General features: G+C 34.3%; 1 protein-coding gene across 2 annotated transcripts in view; it reads right to left on the bottom strand.

Annotated features, from left to right (window-relative positions):
• CNTN1 (contactin 1) overlaps window positions 1-22,995 on the bottom strand; it is a 353,970-nt gene that overhangs the window by 48,521 nt on the left and 282,454 nt on the right. For both annotated transcript variants that reach the window (XM_059402902.1, XM_059402901.1), the window contains 4 exons: window positions 18,106-18,255; window positions 8,685-8,755; window positions 3,647-3,881; window positions 520-623 (listed from right to left, as the gene is read on the bottom strand). In XM_059402902.1, coding sequence (XP_059258885.1) covers window positions 520-623; window positions 3,647-3,881; window positions 8,685-8,755; window positions 18,106-18,255 — 560 coding nt within the window. The remainder of the gene's footprint in view (window positions 1-519; window positions 624-3,646; window positions 3,882-8,684; window positions 8,756-18,105; window positions 18,256-22,995) is intronic.

Genomic DNA, 22,995 nt, shown 5'->3' with positions numbered 1-22,995 from the left:
TTTTCTACCTATAGATCACATATTTGTGATCTTATGAAAGATCCCTTATAAAAATATGTGTCTGTTTTATGAGACACATGTTTGGCCTACTTTATAGTTATTTCTTTTATAGGGACTTTTAGAAATGGAACTATTGAGATAAACAGAATAAACATTGTAAGGATGCTTTCATAAATTACCAAACTGATTTCCAAAATAACTTAAAATTCACTGGCATTTTATGAGAATGTCTGAAAAGATCTTGTTTAACCATGAGTGTTATTACCCTAGTTTTTATTTCAGCTGTTTGTGAATGCATGGGACTCTACAGCTCTCCTAAATACGCCAGTTAGGAATCTCTGCCTTATTCTTAACAATTAGTTCATAAGTGCCTCACATATTAAACACAAGGATTGGATTACAGTATTAGTTGCCACATAAATCAATGGCCAAAGAACACTGAAAGCTGCAACCTATTTAAAAACCTATACCAATATATTTACGAATAAATGTATGTAGTTTGATAAAAATTAAACTCACCTGATAGCTTTCCACTATTTTTTCTACAACATGCTCCCAATGAACAGATATCTCAGAAGATGATAAGACTTTTACACCTACTTCTGTCGGGGCTTCACTGGGAGCTGAAATTTGATGAGAACATTATATTTTTATGTAAGATGCTTATATAACAAAATTCACATAGCACCATTTGCTGAATGAATGGATTAAAACTGTATTTTAATATTTTCAAGTAATTTTCATATTGGTAAAATAAAATAAGTCCAATAATTTTATTACCTTTTTCTTTGGTTTTACTAATATTCCTTTTTTCATGATTATCAATAATATATGAACACACAGTCATCTACACATGAATGTTAACATAGACTTATACACATATATATATGCACATAATTTTGAAAAATATGAAAGGCTTCGTGGATTTCTCCAATTATCTGTAAGAACTGTATTCTTTTCTGCATTTCTCCCAACTAATCTGCTTAAGAAAGCCCATGGATGCAGATTAAATTATTATATTTAGTTTATCAATGTTAAATCATCAAAAATAGGAAATTTGGTATTTATTATAAAACATTGTTTATCACAATTTTCAATTTTCAATTGAAAGGAAATTTTCAATTTTCCTTTAGTTTGTATTTACACAAACTAAAGATACTAGTTAGAGACACTTTCTTCTTTCTCTTTTATGTGTAAAATTTTTTTTTTTTTTTTTTAAGATCCTTTGAAACAAGTTGTGACATCCACTGCTTCTTGGGCTCAGGAAAGCTTTTATAAGTCTAATCTTCCGACTGGGCATCAAGTCAAGTATGTATCAAAAAGGCCTCTGTTTGGTGAAAAAAAAGTAATTCACATCCCTTTTGAAAATTATACAAAGAAACTAAGGAAATCTTTAAGCAAGAATGATCAATTTTTATTGTCTTTTATTAACAAGCCATAATCCTCTTTTATGTTAAAAATGTCCTGCACAAGAACACTGTTGCTTTTCTGAATCACAGTAAGCGTGTAGCACTATGATTGATTTCTTAGCAGTAAAAGAAAAGATGAACACTTATACAAGTTTCAGCACATGCAAGTTTTATGAGACCCATGAAACATTTAGGAAAGAAATATAATTAAATGCAGATGGCCATGACTAAAGAGATGACAATCATGGCCTTTTGCCTGACTACTTTAGCATCAAATAAAGCAATAAAAAATTGATATTGGGTGAGAAGATAACTTGTAAAATGCTTTTTTACTTTCATTTCCTCTGTGAGATGTACTCATATTGTTCAAACTGGCAACACTGAGTCAAGTTATCATATTTCGGCTGAATCAGAACAAGCACAGAGAATCTAAGATTTATTACTGGATACTAAAAAGTCCTGAACTGATTATAAACTTAAATAATTTCTATTTTTTATTCTTTCTATGTATTTAGTTAACCAACTTAAAAAGGGTGTGTATGTACTTACACACATATATATTCATATATATATCTATGGTTCCTTTCATGTTTGCATTGTCAGTAAAGATCATGGAATGACTTGAATTCATACTAAATATTTTTTTAATTTTTAAATTTTTTTTTATAAACATATAATGTATTATTAGCCCCAAGGGTACAGGTCTGTGAATAGCCAGGTTTACACACTTCATAGCACTCACCATAACACATGCCCTCCCCAATGTCTATAACCCCACCGCCCCCTCCCTAACCCCCCCCCCCCGGCCACCCTCAGTTTGTTTTGTAACATTAAGAGTTTCTTAGGGTTTGTCTCTCTCCTGATTCCATCTTGTTTCACTTATTCTTTTCCTACCCCCCAACCCCCCACGTTGCATCTCCACTTCCTCATATCAGGGAGATCATGTGATAGTTGTCTTTCTCTGATTGACTTATTTTGCTAAGCATAATACCCTCTAGCCCCATTGAACGCTATTGGCAAGATTTAATTTCTTTTGATGGCTGCATTGTGCATACTAAATTTTTAACAAATATGAAAACTAGTAAGTCTATGACTGAAGAGCATTTATGAGTTCTATGGGGCAGCTAATTGTTTATTTTGAAGTAAAAATAGACAAACTAGGTAAACAAATAGAGTGTTTTTCCTCTAAGAGATCAGAGGGATATCTTATAGTTTTAAGTATTTACCCTCTTCCATTTGTGCTTCCGTATATGCGAAAAGAGAACTTGGTAAAGGACAAATGTGTTAGGTTAGAAGCCAATGAAATCCGTATTTGCTTTTCTAGCCAATAATAATTACATAGTGCCTATGATTAGGGAGTTATAACAAGGAGATCTTTAAAAAAATAAGAAGGCCTAATCTTTCTTCAATTAGGAAAATCATAATATAAAGTATGGTAGCTTAAATAGGAAATCAGAAATCAATGTCTTTATGTGTAATATAAAATTATATATTATATAATATATAATATATAATATATAATTTTATATTACACATAAAGTGTAAACCTGGTGATTCACAGACCTGTACCCCTGGGGATAAAAATATATGTTTATCAAAAATAAAAAATTAAAAAAAAATTATATATTTAGCATAGACCTATAGAGTCCTTTATGAGCATACTCAGATCAGTTAATGTTTCTAGAAAAACAAAGAGAGCCAGTATCTATATATTTATCCCCTAAGTAGTCTTTCAGACAAATTTTTCTTTTCCCAAGAAAGAAGTTCAACTGCTTTTCTGACTGCTTTGTCATAGAATCATGCTTCAATTTCCTTTAATAAAATTTTAGCACTCTATCATAATGACAGAAAAGTTACACAAATGCTATAATTACACAATATTGGGGTTAAAAAGGGGCAATTTTACTCCCCCCAAAATATGTTCAGTAATTTATAAGCAGTAAATGTTATGAATGCCGACTTACCAAGGTTCCAATCAAGTATAGAGAATTTCTGACTTCAAAATTAGAAGCAAGAGACCAGGAAAAGGGGTCTAACCTGATTATTTTAGTGGAGATTTCCTAACTATCATGGACATGACCTAAAGGATGAAAATGATTTTGGAGGCATTCTTGTATTTAAGTGGATAGAATGACATTTTAATCTGGATCAAAGTAATACTCATTTACTAAATGCCTAGTACTATGAAAAAAATCTCCCCTCCTTCACCATATTAGTAAGGTCTTTCTTTTACTTACCGTCTTGTGCTGAATTAATGACTGCAGTGAGGCTGTATGGTCCATCTCCTTTGTTGTTAAAGGCCTTAACTTTAACTTGAAATGCAGTGGACGGGCGCATGGTCTCATCTTTATGGACATAGCGGCCAGTATCTGGATTAGTAACTGTAACTTTTTTCCATTCTTCCCCATCAAAGGGCTTAAATGCCACTATGTAACCAAAATTGTTACCATAGTGGTATTCTCTTGACAGAGGCTACATAGAAATTGAAATATTAAATAGGTTTAAACAATACAGTTAACGGGGGAAAATTCAATGCAAATAACAATAACAATACACAGGGAAGAATGTTCTTTGTAATAATGTACTTAAAAAAAACATGTTCATAAGTTAGTGTTGCCTGAAAATGCCAGGGCAAAAACATGTTCAAACAAGCAATGACTTCACTTACCAAGGATGCTCTTCCTGGAATATCTCAGGGTGGGCGGGGGGCGGGGGTGGGGGGCTCCCACTCTGAGCCTTTTTACATTCAATTCCTTCTGCCTAGGATGCTCTTTCATACAACAGAAGGCCGCTTCCCTCACTTATTGAGGTCAAGATACCTTACTTGTAGTCTTCCCTGGCCACAGAATCTGTCATTTCAGGACTCTTTCCATAATACCTCTGGCCCACCTCCCTGATTTATTTTCTCCTCTTTAACACTACCATGATTGACACCGTACCCTTGACTTATTTATCCACGTCATTTTCTCTCTCAATTATTAGAATGTAAGTTTCATGAGGGCAGAGTTTCTATGAATTTCATTTATCTTTATCCCTAGAACCTAAGAAAAGAGCCTCAAGAAATATTTAAAGAATGAGTAAATTAATTTCTTTAGAGTTGAAAGGCAATGGTAAGAGAGTACAAGACTCCAGATATCTGTCTTATAATCAAACAGTGGAAACTGGACAGAAGGAAAAAGAGAGAAGGTGAAGGAAGAGATGCTACTGCCCTCATCTGTAGGGGGCTGACTATGGGCCCCTGTCTGACACAATATTGAAGAAAGTGCTCTGTCTGGCATTATTTTCTGACTTTCTTATTATTAAACATGCCAACTGTCCAATAAAGAAGTTCATGTCAGCTTTAACAATTCATTATTTTTAAATAATGGCAAAGCTAATTCTAATAAATACTCATCATTTGATCTTTTTTAGTCAAAAAGATAAATATGCAAGTTGTATATTTACTTTTATACTGTAAAAATCAAAGTTAAGTTGTCTTGAGGAAAAACCTTGAAGTTAATATACCACAGCCGCTTGAATATATTTATGTTAAACATGATGGCTAGAACTGTAAATCCTAAAGCATGATCTCAAGGATGTACAAACTTACTGTTTTTACATTATTTGAAAATATAATATTTCTACATTCGTTTAAACATTTTTCTTATTAGATAGTTATCTCCCTAGTTTTTGCAATTTACAATATACCAGAATCAGCTACAAAGTTTTCACATCCTAACAAAAATGGAAAACACTTTTCAAATTAAAAAACAAAAAGCTCAGTAAAACTGGGGGGAAAAATAATGATTCTCAGGCTGTATCCCCAGAGACTTGATTTAAAAATTTTTAGAATAAACTTTCTATCATGAATTTTTGATAAGCTTCCCATCTTATTCTGAAAGATACCCACTGTGTTAAAAAAATCAAGCTACATATAAAAGAGTAAAATATTCTAATTTTTCCTAATAGCTATACTTTTATATGTTATACTGACACTAAAGCTTATAAATCAAATAACTTGAGATTCAACATCTTATTCCTAAATCTTACTTAAGAATGTAACTTAAATGCCAAGAATAAAATATGACTACAGTGCACTGAATGGAGTCAATTTTTGCTGAATATCCACCTATAGAAACCAATTCATTGTTTGCAGAGATTAAAACCTGCTATTTTTTCTGCACTTCTCAAAGTCCTTTGGAGCCTAGGTTCTGCTCTTTGACTGTCTGCAGTAATTAAACACTAAAAATATTTAATGGGTATGTGGATATATATAAACATGTAACCTACGTAAATGTTACCTGCCTAATTCAGACAACTTTGTACTATCACAGCTTTCTCCACCACCAATATCTCTCACTTCAAATATCCTGTTGAAATGCAGTGTTTTTCAGACATTAGTCTCTGATACAGAACTCTTCTACAGGTCATAAAAAATTAACAAAATATTTTGAATGTATCAATAACAAGTCCCTTGAATGATTTCTGAGACAGATTTATCATAACCCATTACACTAGTGATCAAAGTAAGTTTCAAGAGCAAAAGCAAACTCCAGTTAAAAAAAAAAAAATACAGGTACTGAGGGTTTGGGTGGCTCAGATGGTCTGCTGAACCACCAACTCGTGATTTCAGTTCAGGTCATGATCTCCGGGTCATGAGATGGAACTGGCAATGGGCTCTGTGCTGGGTGTGGAGCCTGCTTAAGATTCCTTCTCTTTCTCTACCCCTCCCCACCCCCAGCTCCACTCTGCTCTTGCACACTCAGGCATGTGTGTACTCTCACTCTCTAAAAAAAATAAAAAATAAAAAATAAAATCAGATGCTCATACAAAAGTTGTGTTTTTGTGTGTGTGTTTTGTTTTTTTAAGTGTTTGGGGTTTGACTGTCCAGAGAAAATGTTATAAATTAAAATTGGGTTACCATACCACAGTGAGTTCAAAATATTTCTGGAATATTTGTTTAATCTTTTAGACCAATGGATCCCTTAACATCCAAGATCTATTTTTGCATAGGAACTGCTTACTAAGCCATAGTAGGCCAGGTAAAATCTGACAGTCATTTAAAAAAAAATAATTTTGGTAATTTATTATTGCTTGTGCTTTGGGCTTTGATTTTATTCTCTTTCTTTTTTCTTTCTTTCATTTTTTTTTTTTTTTTGCCTTAGGAAAAGTTACATTTTGGATAGAGGATTGTGAAATGAACAATTTCCATAGAAAAAGTCCTTATAAGCTTGGCATATACTCCAGAAATAGATGTCTGTTAGAAGTACAAGTTGGATAAAGCTTGCAGTTAAAATTTGTCTTTTGAAAATCAATTACAGATGTCATGAAAATATGTTGAAATGAAAATTAATGTTGTCATATTCCATGCAAACAAAAAATGATAAAATATATTATAATATATAAAATATAACTTAAATAAAAATAAAATCTCAAGGAGTCTTGCAAAATTATATATAAAATAATATTAAATTTTAAAATGAATTATACAAATTTTATGACTTTATACATAGAAGACTAGAAAGACTGCCCCAAAATGTCAAATTGGGTGATTTCTGGGTTGTGTGATCATGGGTAATTTTGTTTACTTTATATTTTAACATTGGAGCTACCAATAAAAATCTGTTGTTTTCTAACTTAAAAAATTATTTTTACAAAACAAAAAAATAATACTTCTGTGGTAGAGATACTACCACAAGAGTGGAAATAGTATTTTGACTCACTGATAATACGCTACTAATGTTAAATAGAAAAGGACTAACTCATCACTTCAGTGTATTGGACAAAAGCAATGCTGAAGAACATTCAGATTCCTTTTGGATAAACCTTTCCCAATTGAATATCCAATTATCTAGTACATTCCACTGAAAAATGTTTCTTTTCTCCCATTGTATTGCTTTGGTGCCTTTTTGCAAAATTAGCTGTTTATTTGCGTGTGAGTCTATTTCTGAGCTCACTATTTCATTGATATTTATCAGTCTTTATGCCAGTATCACATTGTCTTAATTAATGTAGGTTTAGAAAGTTTTGAATTCATGTAGTGTAATTCTTGCAACTTTGTTTTTTTGTTGTTGTTGTTGTTCTGGTTTTAAGTTTTATTAGCAGCAAACCAGTAAATATAAAAGAACAATTGGCTTTAGAATATTGACCAGGTATCCTGCAACATTTTAAAATGTGCTTATTCGCTCTAATAGTTGCTTATAGATTCCCTAGAATTTTGTGTACAAACACACATTGTGCTCTTTATTTCATTTTCTTGACCTATTTCACTGGCTAGGGCCTCCATTACAACATTAAGAGGGATATCTTTGCCCTATGCCCAAACTTAGAAGGAAAATATTAAGCCTGTCACCACTGAGCATTATTATTAACTGTAAGATTTCCACAAATATCCTTTATCTGGTATAAGAAATTCCCTTCCATTTCTATATACTTAGACTTTTAAAATCATGAATATGTTTTAATTATGAATGTTGATCTATTGAGATGATCCTATGATTTCATTCCTTTATTCTGCCAATATAATGAGTAATACTGATTGATTTGTTAATGTGAAACCAACTCTGCATTTCTGGGATAAACTCTACTTCATCACAGTGTATCATTCTTTTAGTATTTTGCCAGATTTAATTTGCCAACATTTTTTTTAAGTTTTGCATCTATGGTTATAAAGGGTATTCTTCTGTAATTTTCTTTTAAAAAATAAAGTTCACATTTCACTTAGATTAGAATACATTGCAAAAATTTGTTTCACCAAAAATAACAAAAATGTTTATATTATTCCAACATAAGCCACAAAATTCCTACTTTTCTCCAGGTAGTTATAAAATCAAGAAAAGGTGGAAGATATGGAAATCCAAAGAAAACGAACAACCAATATCTTTGGCCTCTGTTTCTATCTTGACCATGAATAAAAGTGGTCAGTGTACACTCATTCACTAGAAAGCTTTTGACTCAGTTAAGATATAAATCAATAAATGAATGAAATAACAACCATATGTAGAATAAGAGTAGATTACTTTCCACTTAAACTTCAGTTTCTCTTTACAGTCACTTAAGGAAGAAAAAAATGTACAATTGGAATCTTTGGTAAACTCACAGTTTCTTCTGCTTGTTGATAATTTCCCTAATGGTCCATTAGAATTTTTCTTATTATATTTAAACAAAACAAAATAAAACAAAAACAGTTCATCCTGGGCCATGTCTTTTGTTTTGATTTATTTTGGGAAACAAAATCAATTTGAGATTAAGGGTAGGTAAAGCAGCCTCTGATATATACAACTTATTAATACTTACTACCCATGTTATGGTCAGCTCCCTGTTGCTTCCACCCCCACCTCCGACATCTGAAGGAGCCACGTTAGGCGCTGAAACAAACAAACAAACGAAACAATGAAAAAATGAGGTTATGTAATTTTTTTCTGGCACTAGAGTTCTTATTCACTACAAAAACCATGAATTTTTACTTTCACTAGGAAAGACAAGTTGTATACATGATCTACTCAATTATAATAACAATGCCTCATAGTATAGTAATACATATCTAATCTATTTTACTGCCCAGACAAACATTGATTTAGTGGCATAGGAAAGTAGGGGTTTTCTTCAGCCAGAGGTAACAAAGCAAATTTGCCCTCCCCCCACACACAGCTGTTTTTTTTTTTTTTTCTCTGTCCTTTTATTTAATATGAATTTGAAAGATTACATCCACTTTGTTGGGAAAATATTTCACTGCTCTTATTTTAAACCCTATGACCTTCTAATAATTTACTGTTGTGGTGTTAGTTTTATGCTTTAATCTACAAAGAGCTGTTAAAGAGTGCCTATCCACTAATATCGGATAATGTTCCCCCAAAATATCTGGAAATATTAGAAATCTAAAACTGTTTCTGGTTCTCTCACTACCCAGTTTCTAAATCTCTTCTAGAATCTTGCCCCATCAGGGACTCCAACTCTCCCACACTCTTATCTTCTTACATCATCCTTCAGTTTTCAATTACTCTATTGGATTCGACTCTGCAGTCTCTCCATCTTTAAAAATTATCTGTAATATTACCTTCCACTTACTCTCCATGCCATCAAACACTTGTCACAGAACAGCAAAGAACTGATATATGGCTTTTTTTGTACTTCACTCTATAACCTCTTTTTAACAACCCATAACCTCTTTTTTTTTTATATATATTACTGAAATCGCTCTCTCAAAAATCACAAAATTGCTTCTAACTGCCAAGTCCAATGGCCTCTTCTTTGGTTTTCTCCCAGTTATTCTCTCTCCCTGAAAGTCCTTTAGGATAGTCGCTCTATCATACAACTTATTTATTTTTATTTTATTTATTTATTTGACAGAGAGAGAGGGATCATAATCAGGCAGAGAGGCGGTGGGTGGGGGGGATGCAGGTTCCCCACTGAGCAGAGAGCCTAAAGCAGGGCTAAATCCCAAGACCCTGGGGTCATGACCTGAGCCAAAGGCAGAGGCTCAACCTACTGAGCCACCCAGTGGCTCCTGCATCCTGAATCTTATTGTATGGTATGTCTTCCTGCATTTGCATGTAACTGGAGTTGAACAGGTACACAAAGCCTAGTCTGTCATGCACTGGAGGCACTTAGAGATCAGCTGCTCGGCTACATGGACAGTCTGTTTTTACATAGAACTGCTGTGGTTCAGTCGGAGGTACCATTCCCAGATCTGTCAACATTTTAAAGAACATATGAAAGATGAGTTATTCCTTGAGTCCCCAGATCTTTCCTGGTGGGAAATAGTCACACCTTCCTCAGAGGGCTCAAAGCAATGCATCCGTTTACTAAGCTGCAGATCCCAACAAATAATTGTGATTCAAAGATAAATACTTCACAACTTCCCCTATGTTAACCGTGTAAATTCCTTGTTGAATAATGCACAGTAATTGCACAAAAACAAACAACATGTATGACTTTCTTTATGTCTATAGACCATATGATGATTTCCATTTCTGGTTAGGAATTAATATATTAGAGATTTTATTCTACTATTCAACTGTCACCACATAAGTATTAGAAATAAAAACTGAGTGCACAGAAGTGTTAAAAGATAATTGTAGCACTTTAGATAAAATACATATTGAAGGCGGGATATTAAAATAACTCTTGGAAACCCTTTAAGCCCCATAATTCATATTCTGAAGTTAAAACTCTACATGCTACAAGAAACAAGAAACAAAGAACTTGCTGTTTTAAAATCAATGAATAAATCAAATTTTGTATGTTTAACTCTAAATACAAGTATTGTGGTCACAGGCAAATAATTTCAAAAATAACCTTAGAATAATTTATTATACTGTAATTTGTTGAATCAAATATTGCTTTCATCAGGTCAAGTACTATTTGCCAAAACATTTCACTGTGATTCTTTTTATTATAATCAATATTAGCCTCTTTGTTTAGAATAGAGCTCAAAATGGAATATGCTTATGTTAGATTGAATTTTTTTCCATTTCATAAGGTTTATTTTAAGCTCTTTTAACATGCTTCAATAAGTTAGTCGAGATTGACTTGCTTTTCAAAGATTACTCACTGAACTCATGGTACTAAAATAAAAGACAGTAATAAAGGTACTGTACCTTCTAATAGAATGTTTTGTATCTTGGGTTGATTATTGACATAATGTCCTCCATTTAGCTTTCAATGTTCAGTTGTAGCTTTAGCAGCTATGGGACATTTTTTCACAGGTGGTGTTGAAATATAACATACCTATCTGACAAGAATATGAACACCTAGGTACCCTTCTTCTGCCTTCAACCTTGTGTGAACAGGAATACTTGTGCAAATCATGATTCCTTTCAGGGAAGTAAATCACTCTAAGCACAAGGCAGCTTATTCAACTTTTGGATCCAAAGTAATTTAAGAGTGAACAAACAAAGCTTTCTTTTAACTATAAATCATTTAAAAGATTTTAATAAACTATTTAGGAAAAAATAGAAAATTATTGAATTAATCATGAATAAACAAAATATTCTTTTACTGTGAAAGGTTAAGAAAAGTGAGTTTTTACATTTTTCCTTCTGCCATGAGTTCAGTCTAAGTGATTCCTTGAAGAGGTTTAGAAGAGTGCTTCTGTTTTACCAAAATGAATTCTGCTTCAGTTAACTGATCACATGGATGAATCCTGGCCCTCTCAAGTTTCCTCCCCCCCGGGGTGGAATGGGGTGCGGGTCTGCGCGCTAACTGTTGGGGTCACTGCAGCGTCCTGCCCTCCAGGCATGAGAACAAGTGAACGCAGCCGCTGGAGCCAGGTTCATTTCCAGCGGTCACACAGTCTGGCCCCTGCCAGGAGAGAGATGGAAAGAGAGAGTGGGAGGACTGGATAGGGGTCAGAGAGATCAGACTGAATCTGGTTTTCCCGGTGACCTGACCGAGAAGGAAGGGGTTGATCTGGCTGAGGGTTTGGTGCTACAGTTGGAAGATTTGCAAATGCTAACACATTCCTGTGTGAGGCACATCACCATTTGTCAGTTGTGAATATGTGTATTTTAAGCAATAAGATTTCTGGGCAGTCTCAGTGACGCATTTCCTGTGCTGTGATTGTTCTGAAGACAGAGTGGCTATAACCACTGTGAGAAGCCCAAATAAAATCGATCCCCTGCCCCCCCCCAAAAAAAAGAGTGCTTCTGTGTTTCAATCACAGGACTAAAAATTATTTAAAAAGAAAATTAAGCTGATGTCATAATTATCTTTCAGTTTATTAAAAACAAACTAATGTTGCCAATTTTACTTTTAGATTTTGTAAGCTTAGATAATTTGCATGTAAGTACCTATTTGAGCTTTGGTGTTTTATTTAACAGTATAAAAACTGGTTTACAACTAATCCTAAACTGTGAAAATCAAGGAGTATAGGAAGACAGGCCCCTGACTCAAAATAGACTCTTGACTACTTAGCTCTTCTTAATTACTGCTTAACTTGTAGAGCCATTTTTACAGAAATAATGTTACCATGAGTGTAACTTTCCACTTTAATTTGCATCAAAATCTCATTGTGATTTAAAACTAAGTTTTTTAGGAAGAGATTCAAATGGTTATAAATGTAATGCTCTAGAATCTAGAACACCAAAGGCATTAAAGTACAGATTAACATTTTACCTCTGCTTTTATTCTACTTCTAAATATATATTCTTTCTGATTAGCTGTTAACAAAATCAAATGAATTGTACAATATTTGGATATTCAAACGAGAGTAGTTACTTGTAACTCTTATGATCGATCTCCTGTTCTGCTGGTGGAGCAGACTGCTAACATTCCTAATGCATCTATCCTGTTAAACTGATGTCCTTTCCATAGTCAGTAAAAACAATACGGGGTCTGAGATAGTTCATAAAAATATTAATGTTTTAGGGTCTTATCAAGCTGAAATTACAGGCTGTTTATTAATCTAGGCTTTGATCTTAAACAGGAATTTTACACAGGTGGTACAGAGTAAATTTGTTAACTAATCAACAGAATGATAATCTAAAAATAAGTCATTGGAGAAAATGCTGGATGGGCAGAAAAGAATGCTACAAACTGAAGTCATCAGAATGCACAGCAAGATTGTTATGAAGAACTCAAACCAAATATACACTATTTAAGTTAAGCAAAAGAATTAAAACTTCCTAGTTTCTATCTGTGTATTAAGAACAAAAGCATCTAATGCACATGTGAACTTTGCTTTCAAACAAAACAAATTACAATCGATAATGGGTTCTTCTGAATCGTAGTGTGCAGATATCACCGTGGCTTTGATTGCTGCTTTTTTTTCTTGTCTTCCTCTATCAACTTGCAACTGCCAGAACTAGTGTTATGGTTCTTGTTCCTTCCTTTTTCTTCTACAAATACTTTTGTAGCACTAATGATAACAACCTAAATAGAATCTGATTCTAGCCTGAAAATGCATTTTCTTTACTATAGTAACAAGTATATATGTACAACCAGTTTTAATCCAATGTGTTAGGTATCCACATTTTTTTGTGTGTGACAGTTTGCTGAATGAATGAAGGAGCTGTGCTTAATAAAAGATTCATCTAGAACACAGAAATAATTTTTACATACCGTACCTAACTGGATACTTGGATCAGCACTGAGAAATATGTATACAGAGAAGTAGCATTATCTTCTTTTTTTTTTTTTTAAAGATTTTATTTATTAATTTGACAGAGAAAGATCATAGGCAGGCAGAGAGGCAGGGGGAACTAGGCTCCCTGCTTGGCAGAGAGCCCTATCAGGGACTTGATCCCAGGGCCCTGAGATCATGACCTGAGCTGAAGGCAAAAGGTTAACCCACTGAGCCACCCAGGCGCCCTGCGTTATCCTCTTTTGACAGGAAAGGCAAATGAATCCCAAAGAAGTTACTGAGCTAGCCAGGTCACACTGCTTACAAGTACAGAAGCTATAGCTTTAACACAGGCCTCCTCATGGCTAAAAAAATCTATACATTTTGCTACTTTTAAAAAAAGATTTATTCTTTTATTACTGATGATAGCAACTAAATTTAACAGTACCTTGCTAGCTACAAAATATGTTCTTAGCACCATTTCTCACTTTATCAAATACAGCTAAAAATTAAAAATAAAACTAAATAAAAGAGCAGAGTAGCTTCATTAGTCATGAAATTAAAGCTCTATACAAAGGATGAAAGTGCTGATTCTTGTATTATTTTTTTTTCTCTTTTCCTTCTTAGGTTAATCTGGCATCAGTGAATGCCAAAGCTGTCAAAACAAACCCAAATGCACTGTTTTAGGATATCAACTCACCCACTGCACCTGCAGATCCATTAGCTATGGGGGTATGTCTTAGAATGACACATTACTTTGAAGGATGCTTTTGTTATCTCTTTCTTACAGTCGAAATTAAATGGGCTCCAATGAATCGCAAACACATCTTCTAATTCTTCATTTGGGACCATCCATTTTATAATGCACTTGTCTGAATCCAAAGAATATGGGCGACTGTGCAATGCAAACTTAACATTAAGTAATTGGACAGATAAGGGCATGTGCTGCATTAGATAATGTTGTGTCTTTCAGTCAGCATAATGAGGTGCAGGGGTAACCTTTCCATCAAACGGGAACCAGCCTTTATTCCACATAACATATGCTGGCATCTCTTACAGAGTTGTTATAATGGTACATGACAAGACAAACATCCCCCCTATTTTAAAAAGTATTTTTATTCTTTTGTAAGAATGAACAATGTAAATGTCCAATTTTATGCATATCAAATTTTTAAAAAGCAGGATGAAAAGAAAAACAGCATTTGAAGAATTTCCATTGAATTTTATTATATTAAATATATAAAATTCTCCCTCTAAGGTGATGAGAAATTACATGAAATTATGATTCTCTAGGCTTATAAAAAATGGAAATATATTGCCAAGTGATCAATTGCAGAGTAGACAATATTTTCTTACAAGCATACTAAAGTTTAAAATGAGAATTACTAGCGTGATAAATAAATTTTATTCAGGAAATATGCACAAGATAGAACTAACTGCTTTCCTTACGTGTTTTTAAATCATAAAAAATAATCATAGAATAAATGATTTCCATTTAGAAATGAGAAAACCAAGGCTCAGAGAGGTTAAATAATCTGTCTCTAATCAAAGGTACCAAAATTTTACTGAAAGAGTTCTCAACTTTAGTACTGTACACTGTCCTTTTAAGAAGTGGCTTAGGAGCAGAGCTTTCAGAATTAGAAAGTCCTAGATGTGAACCCAGTTCTGCTTCACATTAGCTAGGTTGTAACATTAACTTCCTTGTCTGTAAAATCAGGAATAATAATACCAGTTTCATGAAGTTACTGGGGAAATTAAGTGGAGCAACGCAAATAGAAAGCTTAGCACCCTGTTTGAAAATACACAGCAAGTGCTAAAAGACTGATAACCATAAAAGTTGATTAATACAAGACCCTACAGTTTTTCTTATGAAAGATTAATGAATGTGTTCGAGGTTGTAGGGGTTATTTTTTCACAATGGAAAGGACTGAATCCTCTCATATCACTAGAGGGCCGTACCTGGTGGCATTGGGACCAAGACTGTTACTACTTGGTAGTAAACAAAGAGACCTCTCTTTGTTTGTTTTGGCTCTAAAGGCTTTCAAAGGAAGTTATTTTCTAAGCTTGCTAGAGAATTAATTCATTTACAAAATGTCATTTGAGTAAATACAACATAAAAGGCAATGCTTATAAAAGGTGATGTCAAAAATTTTTTAGTTGAACAATCCTTCCAAAATTTTAGATTTGATACCTAAAGCAAGTTTTTCCCAGCATTTCTAAGGGTAAGAAGACCCTGAGGTTGAAAAGTCTTCAGAGTTACAGGCAAACTTTTGGTGATAATTATATCAAAAGGATCCTGATATTCTAAATATGATATTAAATATAAATTATATTCATAGACTGAGATTCAAAAATCAGACTGAAATCTTTCTCTTAGACAGTTTTTTGTTATTCCTAAAAGCGTATTTAATCATTTCTACTTTGAGATTTAAACAAGAAAAAAAGATCTTGAAATTATCTTGAAATAATTCTTTTCAGATGATCAAACTATATATCCCAAATCAGTCACTTTCTGAGATTAAAAAATTAAGATATTGTTTGTATCCGAATTCCTGAGGAGGAGCGGAGAAGGTCTACATCTACCACCAATGCCAGAGTGAGCATTTTCCCTCCCCTATGAAGACTTCTGTACTTCAAAAAATGTGTTCAGATGAAGTCTTAGTTCTATATCGTGTTAGTTCAGAGATCATGGAAAGCTAATCAAACTCAATGAGGTTTTTAAAAAGGCCTATAGGGTACCTGGGTGACTCAGTCTGTTAAGCGTCTGCCTTCTGCTCAGGTCGTGATCCCAGGGTCCTGGGATCGAGTCCCACATGGAGTTTCCTGCTCTGTGGGAAGCCTGCTTCTTCCTTTGCCTCTCATTCTCTCTGTCTCTCATGAATAAATGAATAAAATCTTTTAAAAAATATATTTAAAAGGCCTGTAAGAATGTTATGATTTTTTAACTGACATAAGTTTACTTAGGCATAGACTTAATCATTAATTTTATTTTTACAATTTTATTTTGAAAATGAATACTTGTTAAATCAAATCAAGTGCAAATCTCTCAGCATGAAATTTTGTAGTTAAAACCACCAGTCATATCATGCCCATGTTCCCTTCTATTTTTGTCTTTCAAGAAAGGGCAACTGTGTTCAGTCCATCATACAGAAGTTTCTATTAAAAACTAAGTGGCTCTAGGGACTAATAATAAAAACCAAACACAGGAATCCTTGCTATCTGGTATGTGTGTTCTATAAAGCTTCAACTTATATTACCTCCTTTTCCTAATGATATTCCTGTGAGGTAGAGAAAAAAGCACAGTTATGTTCATTTGGTGGATGCATTATAGAGTCCTGCTTGAGATACCACCTGTACGAGAGAAAGCTCAATATATGACAAGTATCAAACACATGTGGATTTGAACTAAGTCTCATGAGTAGTTAACATTCATTCAACACTATTTACTGTCTCTGAGTCTACTGCCCATTAATGAGTACTGACTCGTATTACCTACACTAAAATATTATTATAAGAATTAACTGAAATATGTGTGAAAATACTCAGGGCGGATCAGTACTTCAGCATTTATTTTCTTCCTTTATTACAGAATCATCATTTGTACCTGGTAAATAATGTAGTAAACCACACGGAACTTTAAGAGAGCTTATTAATGGCGGTCCTGTAAATAACTTGGCTTTAAAAATGAAGACATTAGAGTTCATCATTCTATTCAGATGTTAGGGCAAGAAATTGAAGATGCTAGAAATGTGGATTAGCGATATTAAGATATCATAGTAGAATTTTAACAGCCGTCTGTCATTCTTTTAAAATCTTTTCTCCCAAATAAAGCACCGAACTTTGGCAAGGCATAATAAAAACAAACTCAGAGAGCCTACAAAACATTTTCTTTTTTATAGACAAGGAATAATAAAAAAAAAAGAGCTATTATTAGAATCAGAACAATATTTTTGCCTGTTAATGCAGGGGAAAATGAAAATAGAGCTGAGTACTTCTCCTACTAAAGACTATTTAAATGGACTTGGTATTTAGCATAAAAATGTGAATCTAAATTGGAAGACCACCCATGGCTGAGCTGTGATCAAAGAGCGTGTTTAGAGTCGTACCTCATATTAAAAGAATACATTACAGCTATTTCTTAGAGATGCTATGATTCCCCCAGTGGCAGAGATCTGAGAAGTTCTCATCTCATTCTCTCAACTCCCTACTCACCGTACCTTCCCTGGCCAAATCCCATGGCCACTCAGTTATAAATGTCTTTGAGGGACATGCAAAATTGTGAACCTTCTAGATCACAGGACTTGCTTCATTAAGAGTCTGCCTGGTTAACATTCAGAATTTACATGAGAGTTTATATTCTAAATACCAACTTCATTGTAGGGGTCCCTAGTGGAATATGTAGTGAATTCTATTTACCACTCTCCTTACATTAATTATGTAAAAATATTCTCAAACTTCATATTTCCTTTGTTTTTTTTTTTTGTTTTTGACTGTCTTGACACAGAGTACGCACACCTGTGTGAAATATATATATACACATTTTTAGATGAATCACTTACCTCAGAGCATTTTTTATTTCAAAATACATTTGACTGTATATTAAGCTGTCACTGCATTTATAAACCTCTTAAATTTTAAAAAGTTTCTTCAACATACCGGCACCATCTGTTTTAATTTTGTTTGACGGTATACTGGGCTCTCCTATACCCAACGTATTGGTTGCTACCACACGAAATTCATACTCCATCCACGGGATTAAATCCACTGCTCTTGCTGCCTCCATATTTCCTTCAATGATTGGGGGATCTAAACAAAATAAATATTAAAAAGAGAATATTAGTTGGACAACATCGTTTTTATAATCCTCCATTTTTATTTTACTATTCTGAGAAAATGGCACCTATTCCTTTGAGCTGAAACAAAAATACAAACTAGAAATGATGAAATGTTAAACTCAAGGGAGCAAGCAGAAAGCTCATAAATAAATAATAAACTAGAAAAAGTGATATGCATATGAATCATCTATTTCATAAGCCTAGGGTCAGAAGAGTGAAATTCTGCACTTCTTTCAAGCTCCTATGTCATGCTTTTGCTGATAACCCCTGGGCTCCACCTTGAATAGCAAGAAGCTATATTCTAAAAGTAGAATCTAGAAAGATTTCCTGAGGCAAGGGTGCAATTGGGGCAGCTAAAAATTTTGTGGACTGCCACTGATGTTGTATATGGGTAGTGAATGATTTACTAAAATGTACCTATATGCTTATACTCTTTTTTAGTTGGTTTTGTACATTTTTACCCAAATTGTTTGGGGCAATGATAATACATGTTATGAGTTTATTAAGATTTATTAAGTACTTCTCAGAATTCATGCTGCTAAGTAATAAAAAGATTATAAATTATAGGTAGGATATGATCCAAGATTGCTTATTGCATTGAGAGATGATAAAACATACAAGGAAGGCAGAACTATCCAGTATTTTAAGCTCTCTTAAAATAACTCCACATGTGTTTTTAATAACTAACCTACACATACATATGCGTGTAAATACTTGCACATCACTTATTTGGAAAATTTGTTCCTTCAGGCTTGCCAATGACTCATCACCTTATTATTTAGGGAATTTTTATCTGTCAGTGCAGACCATGAATATATAGCTTTTCAAGATGCTGTACCCATCTCCACAATAATTGCTAAGCGTCTCGGTGTCTAGTTCCTGTCTTTGGACAAATTCCTGTGTGGCTCAGACCATGCCTTACCTCACCCTACCATAATTTTAACTCTCCTGGACACTAATCTTGCCATCTATTCTCTTACTTTGTTATGAACTTGTTCTCTACATTTGACAAATATTTTTGAGTTTCTGATTAAAAGTTAGGTTTTGCCTTCTCATATTTTGATTCTGCCTCTTTATTTCCTATTTCTTCCACCCTTCCCTCCCACCAAATCAGAATTTGCCTTACTTCATATACTGAGGCACTTCTTTTAAGTAGTTGTAGGAGTGAAAGTGAAGTTTTGGTTTGTAAAGCGCTCTTCATAAAGAAAAGGAGAAAACGCAGCTGGATGTTGTGACACTGGGTAGGGTGGCCCCTCTTCCCTTCTAGACACCTTCGAATAATTTCGAGCCTCTTATGAGAAGAGAAGCTTTTATAGTAGTGGGTTGAATTGTGCCTACCAAAAAGTTTTATATATGCCCACATTACTAGAACCTGCAAATGTAACTTATTGGAAAAACAGTTTTTGTATATAACTTTTCAAGTTTAAGACTGGAATTGTGTTAAGGATCTTGGGTTAAAATCATGCTGGATTATCTAGGTGTGCCCCAAATCCAGTGACAAGTGTACTTATAAAAGAAACACAGAAAATAAATATATGTAGTATTTGAGGCTGCAATGTGACCCTAGAGGCAGAAGTTGAAGTGTTGTGGTTGCAAGCCAAGGTACATCTGGAGCCACTGTAAGCTGGGAGAGGTAAGGAATGAAATGTTCTCTAGAGCCTTTGGAGAGGGTGGAGACTTGCCAACATCTTGATTCTGGATTCTGGCCTCCAGAACTATGAAAGACTAAATTAAGAAACCAATTTGTTACAGCAGCCCTAGGAAACTAATATAGTATTTTAAAATCAGAAGCTGACAGAACTATTTATGAGTTTGTGATATGAGGTTGGGGGCCTAAGTAAAAACATATGGTAGAAGGCTCAGGGAGGCAGTCCAATCTCTCCCTTCTTTCCTATGCTGCAAAATCCCAGCCCCGTTTAAATGTCTGAAGAATGGAAAGGCTGGAAGCACTCCGAATGGTCTCTCTTGACAAGGGTGTGGTATTCTCATGATGGTCAAGGCTACCTCAGGCTTTTCCAAGTAGCTTGGCAGTCAACAGGTATGGGCAAGCGTAGGCTGGGTCAAAGCAAGAAGAGCCAAATGGATGTACAAGTGGAAGCTGCAGCTGATAGACTGATGTGGAGTCCAAGTAAGGATCCAATATGAAAATACCCCCAAACAAATGGAAGATCAGGGGTATGTTCAAAGACTAGAAAGTCTTAACTGACCACAGAAAATATTTGGAGGAATTGTGAATGGTAAAGAAGGAGAAGTCAAAAGGGATCCTTTGGGGGTGGGCTTTGGATTGCAGGTGACATTGTCAGGCCCTTGATTTTCATGACTGAGATGAAGAAAGGAAGAATAAGCAAAAACCCTTGGAGTCACTAACATTAGGTAAATGCCAGTGAGAAACTGTTGGCTCGGGGATTCAAACAACTCTGTCAAAACGGGAAGCAAGAAGTGGATGTGGAGAGATGGACTTCTAGAATGTACCTTCTGAATGGTTAGGGAACAATTTGAAACTGGTAAGTTAAGGATAGAATTCTCTATCAGGATTGCTAAAGGCATGGAAAGTGCTCTTTTTAGAACAAAACCAATTATAATCATTCTTGTTAATATACATTAACATCAGAACTTGTGAGAAAATAAATTTCCAAAACAAATATGTTTAGGTATATATTTATAATACCCTCTAAAGAAAACCACCTATGTAAGAAGTAGGACAGACTTAGCAAAAAAAAAAAAAAAAAAAGATTAACATTTTCATTTTAGAAAAATGTATCTAGAATCAAAAGTGGCTCTTCTATCTGACTTGTTTCACCACATAAAGAGAATAGGATTTAAAAGCTTGCTTTCTCGTTAACTTTTTTCCCAGCTCCATTCTCGATATAGTCAGCCCACATGAAAAATATTTCTTCTGCCTCCCACTTGCTTGTTCATCTGTGGACATACACATGTTTCTTCTACTTCTTACACATGTTTTGGACTTCTTTGGGTCTAGTATACCTAGCATAGTATTTTGAAAACAGTACTACTTATTAAATATTTGTAACAAACATAAATACAAAAGTTATGCTTATTTAGAGTAGACAACATCTCAATGCAAGAAGCACAGTCTTGTGTATCACAATCACTTTATAGTCTTCATCTCTGAATCATGTGGGCTACTGGTGAAAGATAAGGAGCACCTTCCTTTACCTTGCCCCACCACAAAATACCCAATACTCTATGGCTTCCATGCCTATATTCAGCCCATAAATTATCTTGTCAGAAAATACACCTTGTCTCAACCCACTTAATCCCTTTCCCACTTTGTGAGTTGATCCTTTCTGCTCCACTGCTACTATTTTATCTCAATTATACATTTTTTATCTGCTTTATTTGGGCACTAAATATCTTTATAAATGGATTTTTACCCCATGCCTTCCCCCCTGGTAGGAAGTACTGGATATATCTTATTTTTCTAAAACCACCCACACAGAGAATTTGGGAGCAGAGTTCAGCTTTGCTTTGGAAGCAGATTCATGCCCAAGCCAAGTGGAGAACAGTCTGGAGCAGAGGGACTTTGTGTCCTCTCTCTTCAGCCAAGTTCTCTGCAACCCATTTATTATTCCTAGAGTCAGAGAGGAGTGTACTTTGCACCACAGAGGCAAGTGCTAGGAATCAGGACTGGGGTCTCAAGTTCCTGAGTTTTAAGTGGATCAGTTTGGAGTCAGGACATTTTTTCTAAAGATAATTTCAGTATGGAAAATCAAGTCTTAACTGTAGAAAGCCTGTCAGAGGCTCCTCTCTGTCAAACAAACAAACAAACAAACAAACAGTATACTGAGGCTCAACCTGATCGTTATTTCAATCTTGGCTTTACTGATGAGTATAAATCTCAATCAAAGGGATATAGAGCAGGAGATGTGCTCCTTACTTTAAATACTCAGATCAAAAGACCCTCTTGAGATGGTCTTATTTTAACAACCAGCCATAAACAGTAATCCATAGATTTATTTGCAAATACTTTGAGTTCATAAGCCTCAGAAAAAAACAATTCTGACTATTCTTTGGAGGAAAAGAGAAGCAAGCCTCATGTATATCCTAAGGCCAATAATTCATACTGCTTTAGTTGCCTGGCAACCATGCTGATGGCATTTTGCCTTCAGACCACAGGGACTAGCTGTTTGAAAAGCTTCAGAAATAGCCAGAATGACCTCAGGACAAAGAAAAAAAAACAAAAACAAAAACAAAAAAACAGAAATTGTTTCAAGAAAACCTGTAGGCAGTGTAATCCTACTTGTTCTAGATTGTTTGAAGTTTCCTAGTAAATCCTGGTATTTCCTTAGAATTAAAATACAGAACCTTTAGCTTCTTCCCTCTCAATCCAAAACCCAAGTACTTAACATTATCCAGAACCCACTCAGAGGTTCTAACTGATAAAGCAGCTCTGTGTTTGAGAATAGAAAAGGGCATTTAAAGACTTCTCACTGCTTCTGTGTTACCTTAGCATCTCTAGACCCAACCCACAGGTCTTCTGGCAGAACTTTGCAAGATGCCATAGATTTGGCAAAGTTCTCTGCAGCAAAAGAATCTGGGATCTCTTCTGGCATCCCAGAAGATATGACTCATTGATTTTTCTCTAAGGAAAATTTGAATGTAGCCTCATGAAAACCCAGAAATTAATATTTGAAATAAGAACAATAAAAACTGAAGCTATAGAAAGGCAAAAAAGAAAATAGGGAATTCT

This window comes from Mustela nigripes, chromosome 6 (assembly GCF_022355385.1).
Source record: "Mustela nigripes isolate SB6536 chromosome 6, MUSNIG.SB6536, whole genome shotgun sequence".
NCBI classification, from domain to species: domain Eukaryota; kingdom Metazoa; phylum Chordata; class Mammalia; order Carnivora; family Mustelidae; genus Mustela; species Mustela nigripes.
The sequence above is the reverse complement of the archived record's forward strand: the minus strand, read 5'-3'. Positions and strand labels throughout refer to the sequence as shown.